Below are 7,441 nucleotides of genomic sequence, written 5' to 3'. Positions count from 1 at the left end.
TGTAAAGTTTCCGATTTTCTTATTTATCCCTCTTAGAAGGCTAATATTAAAAATACTCTTCTTATGTTCCAAGTCTTTCTAATATATTCCTGAAATTAAGTTCCGTTAGTGAACTGCCGTTATCTCTGTAAAATTATCATTTTGCCCATTTCAATATACCTAACTTTTCTCATATACTCTTTATATAGCAAATACTTTTCTTATTTTCCCTTCAAATATCAATTAATTAGTTAAGCACGTTGAGATCGATCGCAGCTAAACCAACCTTAGTAGTTGGAGGCATAGTTAGTTAAGTCGGATTCGGCAAAAATTCGGTACGGATATAATTCGGATAAAATTCGCCTTTTAATTTTTAAATTCGTTGAAAAATACGGCTAAAAAACAGATTCGGCAGTTATTCGGATACGTGATTTATACGGGTATTATATGTTCACCAATTAAAAATTCGGGATCAAATATAATTTTTATATATAATTTTTAAAAATTCGGTATTATACTATATATATATTATTATTATAATATTTATTTATATATAGATTAAATATATTTAAAATTATAATAAACTTATATTAATAATATATAAGAGTTATATATTTAAAAATATTAATAAATAATTACAAATTTATAAATAAAATATTATATAATAATATTTCTATATAAAAATAAAATACTATATGAATAAATCTATTAGTTATTATTATTATTATTATTATCATCAGAAAACACAACAGTTGATTTACAGGAACATAGTTATTAAATAATTAAGCGCTAATTACTTAATAATTGTCATTAGTGAGCGGATGATATGCACGGCTAATAGGAGTGGTTTAGACTTTAGATCGAGCACCTGGGAGATGACAACGTGGCGCACGTGCGGGGAGACATGGCCCTCGTCCCCATCCCCGTGTGCGTGCGCGTGTGCGTGGCTGTGGGCGTGGCTGTGGTGGTGGTGGTTGTGGCCGTGCGCCGCCGCGTGTGCGCGCATCTTAACAATGTGCACCGCGTCGCCGCCCTTGGCGGAGCCCTCGTCCTCGTCCTCGTCCTCGTCCACGAGTGGCTCCGGCGCCGCCGTGATGATGGAGCGCTCCTCGTCGTCCTCCACCGTGGCGTCGATCTCGGCGGCGGCGGCGGCGCGGTGCTTGCGCTCGTAGAACTGGGTGGCGAGGAAGTCGAGGACGAGGGTGGCGAGGGCGGCGGGCATGGCGACGAAGCCAAAGAAGGGGAAGCGGTGCCATGGGAAGCGGGGGAGGCAGGGGTCGGTGAGCGCGGCCTCGGCGTCGAGGAACATGTGGACGAAGCCCGTGGCGAGGATGACGCCTGCGGTGAAGGCCTTAGCGAGGGCGAAGAAGTCGCTCTCCGTGCTCAGGAGGCGCCGCCGTTTCTGCCCTGCCGGCAGCGGGATCGCCACGCCCACCATCCCCGCCACCAGGATCGCCGCCAGCTTCAGCCGCAACGCCGCCGCGTCGTCGCGGCACCCCTCCTCCTCCTCCGCCGCCCCGCCACAGCTCCGCGCCCGTGGTCTGGGAGGCGGCGTGCATCATCCTCGCCCGTGGTCTGGGAGGAGATGAGGTGAGGTGGAGGCGGAGGAGCCGGCGAGATGGAGGCGGAGGAGCCAGCGATCAAGTTGGGAGAGAAAGAAGATAACTTAAGGAGTTAGCATCATAAGTTAGGGCTAAAATAGGTATTTTATATAGATTTTAACTCTAGTATACATTTAACCCATGTTTAACCCGAGTTAAGCTAACAGGGGATAACTGCGGGGTATTTTGGAATAACGGTGGAACATATGAGAGGCATTTTAGAAAGAAAAAAGAAAGTAGGGTAGATCGGATATTTCCAGATGCATGAGGGATATATAGGCAATTATCCCTTAAAAAAAAAAAAGGGAAAAAAAGGTTTGAGCCCCTAATTTGTGTAAGGTAAAACTTTTCATTAAAAGATTATAAGACTTTGGATGAACTCAGGGCAAAGTCAAATTGTGCTATGTTTTTTTTAAAAGTAGAGTTACACTTAATTATACTTTATTACAAATCAAACAATGACAAATATCAATTACGACCGAAAATGGTGCTATCTCCTTCTGCTTATGGCGAACCAAAGAAGCAAAAGTTGGAGCGATATCCACCGCTCAATTTCGATCTCTCACCGGGCGTGGATTTGCCGCTCATTAAATCACTGCTTTTCAGATGGAAGACAAGAGCTCCTGGTGTGCAAGGAGCGTAAAAAATATGCGCCTTTCAAAATGCACTACAGTTCAGATAAAATTTGTACTCTGCTGTGTTTAACACATTACAATGGTATGAACCGGCCCAGCTGGTTCAAAGGCCCAACGATGGGCCCAAAGAATTTGGGCCCAGAGTTTGGGGCCTAGCCCTACCATTTCAACAGATAATTAACTGGTTAGAACCTTCTCATAGAATTAACATGGAAAAAAAAAGGAAAATGTAGCATACATAGTATTACAAAGGATTAAGAACTTTAGGGTCTAAAGTAAAAAGACTGTGGACCAAATTGTAGCTTTTTGAAAGTTTAGGAATATTTTGTCTATGTAATAATGTTATAAGTAAAGATAACCAATAAGACATTCCTAACTAGTGGTGCAGTTGGTTGGTATCCCGAAATCGAGTAAAAGGTTGGGGGTCCAATAAAAGGGTAAGTGGGGGATTGAGTTATGATATTTCACCTATCACCGACTAAATCCCAATGAACCACTATCATTTTAACCCTACAACCTCTTAATTAGGGCTTAAAATTTACAAGCACAAGCAACTTTGTGTTATTAAAAGTTTTCTATCCTAGTAATGCTTCTAAAAGCACAAAGACTTTGGAGTTTATAATTTTTTAAGTTAGTAGATCGAAAGCCAATAATACTATGTACTTATGAGGCCCACCATTGTGCATGATATAAAGGCTGCTAGGATTGATCCAATGGCCAAAATCACTCCAGCCGAACTCTCTCTCTCTCTCTCTCTCTCCCTCTCTCTCTCTCTCCATATATATATATATATATATATATATATAGGGTCCGGCTACTATCCTATTAATAGGATTGGGACTCTTGTCCTATCAAGTTGATTTGAATGATCGGAACTTCAAATTGATAATCGGCACCGTTGAAGTTGATCTACACAATTAGAAATGTTTAGAAACCAAATTTTATAATATTTAAAAATTATTATCAAGTTCATCTTAAGAGTTGAAAAATGAATTGTCATAAATGAATAACCTTCTTAAAATGGAGGTTAGACTTTCTCAGTTCGTAATAAGAGTTATCAAACATTATCTAAATAATATAAAAATTTTCTATTAAAAATTCAAGCAATTTGGATTGCTCTACACCGTTAAACAAGCAAACGGCTCATATAGGCTGTTAAAAATTGTCGATTTTACGACACTTTGATCACCATGTAAACCATTATCAAAATTTATAAAATTTAGTTTCTAGATATTTTAAATATTCTAGATCAACTTAAACGGTTCCGATCATCGATTCGGAATCTCGATCATCAAGAACAACTTGATAGGACAAATACTCCTATCCTATTAATAGGATAGTAGCATTAGCCTATATATATATAGAGTGAGGCTACTATGTTATCGGAAGCACGGAGCCTTCCGTGCTTCCAGCTCGTTTTCGATGTTGCGACTTTTGAATCGTCGATCAGCTCCGTTAAACTTGATCTAGAGTATTTGGAGTACCTAGAAAATAAATTTTATTATTTTTCGATATCATTTTCCTAGTGATCGAATGGGCTCAAAATCAATAAATTTCAATGGCCGTAGTGAGCCGTTTGCAAGTTTAACGGTGTAGAAATATCCAAATCACGTGAAATTTTGATAGAAAATTCTTTATACTATATAAAACAAGATCAATATCTTTGATTTAAAATTTTAATGTCATATTATTACATTTTGTAAAATTTTTATTTTCAGCCGATGATTTTGAGCCCCTTCGTTCACTAGGCAAATGATATCGTAAAATCATAAAATTTATTTTCTAGGTACTTTAAATACTCTGATCAAGTTAATCCGAGCAGATCGGACGATTCGAAGGCAACATCGAAATGAGCTGGGAAGGCACGGAAGGCTCCGTGCTTATTCTGATAGCCATTAGTTAGCCTCACTCTATATATATATATATTATATATTATATATAGGCTACTATATATTTATAGTACCGGAGGGTCCGTACTAAGTCTTGTTTTGCGATTTGGGTGCTGTCAAGATTAACGATTCATACCGTTAAATATATTACTAAGGGATATAAGTTCTTAGAGAATAAAATTTAGTTTTTTTTACCGGTCGTTTATTAGTAAATACAATTATGTCAAAATAACGGTGAAAATAAATAATCTTTAAAATTAATATAGGACTTTAAATTTCAAAGTATCAGAATATTAACCTTAATCTAGATAGTTTACAAGATATTTTCTAATCAAAATTTAAGAATTAAATTCTCTACACCCGTTAAACTCCACATCGCCATAGTAGCATTGAAAATGGTTGACAATTTGAAAATGGTTTTGCCATAAAAGATAAACTATTTCGAAAATATAAAAATTTATTTCTAAAAACTTTAATATCCTAGATTAGTTTATACGATGCTTGGAATCGTTGATTTTTTGAACGAACGCCGAAGTCGAAAACGGGACTATAGTACCGGAGCCGGTACTAGTAGATAATATAAGAACTAGCTCTTATATATTATACATTGCGAGTCCGATACTTTTAAAAATACAAGTTATTGGCCGCTTGTAGATTTTTAGCCATCTTGGATTAAGAGATATGCGGTTAGGATGATGTGGCCCCTTAGGGTTAAGTTGGGTGCGTTGGGTTGATATATAACTATAACAGATTGAAAATAATCCGAAGAATAAATCTAAAGCGATAAAAAACTTACAGAGCACCAAGTGCTTATCGTTTACAGCACAATGCGGACATATATATATATATATATAATATATATTATATATTATATATAGAGAGAGAGAGACTGAGAGGAGAGTAAGAGACTGACGAAGATGCAGTGACGCATAGAATCTAATGATGAGACAACTGGGACCGTTTGGAGCTGGAGCCAGTGAGATTGTGCTAGATACTATCCGTAAAACAGGCTCGTGACCATTGTCGAATAGGAGCTCCAAATCGCACGATCGGCACCATTGAACATGATATATACCACGTTGAAGTGTTTAATCAAATTCATACTTTTCGATATTATTCTCTTATCCATCGAGTGAACACAAAAATGAATGTTCGAAAATGAATATTCTTTTAAAAATATGATGATAGGAGTATTAGTAAAATCAGATAAAAAGTATAGACTTGTTTTTAATAATTTAAAGAATTTTCTAACAAAAATTCAATTGATTTGGATATCTTTACGCCGTTAAATCCAGAAAAACGCTTCATATAACCATTAAAATACAAAATTTGAACGGCGTTTGATCATTAGGCAAATGATGTCGAAAAGCATTATAAATTTGATTTCGTAAACACTTCAATGTTAGGATCAGATTAATAGTGCTGAATCGTCGATTTTGGAGCTTCTATCATCAAAATGAATGAGTGGCAACGAGCCCGTTTGCGCTATCGAAGTATTGCTAGCTCAACTATATATAATATATATATATATATATTATATTTAGAGAAGATGAGAGAGAGAGAGAGAGAGAGGAGAGAGAGAGAGGAAAGAAGAGAGAAGAGACTAGAAGAGAGATAGTTCAGCTATGGTGGCTTGTAAAGCATCAAGCATTTGATGCTTTATAAGTTTTTATCGTAAGATCTACCTTCCGGATCATTTTCAATCATTAGAAAATAATTATCTATTCAACAACCACATTCAAACTAGAGGGGCTCACATTATCTACCGATATCTCTATAAATTCATGGCTCAAAATCTACAAGCACCAATAACATGGTATTTTTTAAAAGCAATAGGAGCAGTCATTATTATCTATATATATATATATATAGAGTGAGGCTACTATGCTATCGAAGCACGGAACTTCGTGCTTCCAGCTCATTTTTCGATGTTCGACTTTCGATTGATCGATCAGGCTCCGTTAAACTTGATCTAGAGTATTTGGAGTACCTTAGAAAATAAATTTTTATTATTTTTCGATTATTTGCCTAGTGATCGAATGGAGCTCAAATCAACAAATTTCAATGGCCGCAGTGAGCCTTTGCAAGTTAACGTGTAAAAATATCCAAATCACGCTGAAATTTTGATAGAAAATTTCCTTATACTATATAAAACAAGATCAATATTCTTGATTTAAATTTTAATTCATATTATTACATTTTGTAAATTTTTATTTTCAGTCGTTGATTTTGAGCCCTTGTTCACTAGGCAAATGATATCGTAAAATATAAAATTTATTTTTAGGGTAATTCAAATACCTAAATCAATTTAACGGAGACCGATCGACGATTCGAAAGTCGCAACATCGAAAACGAGCTGGAAGCACGGAAGGCTCCGTGCTTCGATAGCATAGTAGCCTCCTCTCTTCTCTCTCTCTCTCTCTCTCCTCTCTCTTTCTCCCTCTCACGTCTCGTCTTTCTCTCTCGTCTCTCTCTCTCTCTCTCTCCTCTCTCTCTCTCTCTATATTATATATATATATATTATATATATATATATGAATGTGTGTGTGTGTAGAATGAGGCCACTAATATAGACTAATGATCGTAAACTCTGGTAATAACGTAGTATAGCAATTCTTTCTAAAAAGTTTTTGGCTAAGTAGTGACGGAATAAATGGAGCGGGGGACGGAAGATTTTTTCTTTCTTCAATTCGCGTTCGATCCAGTATAAAATCTGCTACTGGTCCGATCTGTCCTGATTTAAAAGGAAGTTGAGCAAAAACAAAATAAAAAATAACTCCATATCAGAATCCCTCCGCTTCCGACAAGAAATGGAAGCCAAAAGGTGAGAACCTTCCTGCCTTCGCATTCCGCTCCGTTTTGCAAAATCCTGCCTATATGCACTAAATACTCGGGAGGTCAAAACAAGTGAATATATGGGCGGAATTCTTATCCGAAGTACATGCGAGTAGTCGTCTATGGATCAATTGAGGTGGTGCGAGACAAATAGATAGAAGCCTGTGAAGAGGCTGAACCACTTTGGTGTGGCATCTGTAGAGACACTATTGTTCTTCGGATCCAAACGTGGTCCTTTGGAAGCAGGCATCCAATATTAAAGTCTGGACTCTAATAATTAGTCTTGCAGAGCCGTGTCAAAGCAGCAGGAAGAAACAGAGACGGATCTGAATCGATAATTCTGTGGCTGCAGCAGCAATGCACCACCATTGAGTCCGCTCGCCATTAATTGCAATGCAATGTGTTCAATCACTCAATCAAATTCAAACTCTTCTTCACTCTGCAACTTCCTCCTCCTAAATAGGCTTTTCTATCAATAGCAAACTTAATTCATGTGCGTCAT

At 37.2% G+C, this 7,441-nt stretch overlaps 1 protein-coding gene across 1 annotated transcript; it reads right to left on the bottom strand.

The window, feature by feature from the left end:
- LOC109712778 (zinc transporter 10-like) lies at positions 773 to 1,288 on the bottom strand. Its single transcript, XM_020236531.1, has one exon. It carries the CDS (start codon positions 1,286 to 1,288, stop codon positions 773 to 775), a length of 516 nt encoding a protein of 171 aa, XP_020092120.1.

This window comes from Ananas comosus, linkage group 7, assembly GCF_001540865.1.
Source record: "Ananas comosus cultivar F153 linkage group 7, ASM154086v1, whole genome shotgun sequence".
In the NCBI taxonomy this organism is placed as follows: Eukaryota; Viridiplantae; Streptophyta; class Magnoliopsida; order Poales; family Bromeliaceae; genus Ananas; species Ananas comosus.
The sequence above is the reverse complement of the archived record's forward strand: the minus strand, read 5'-3'. Positions and strand labels throughout refer to the sequence as shown.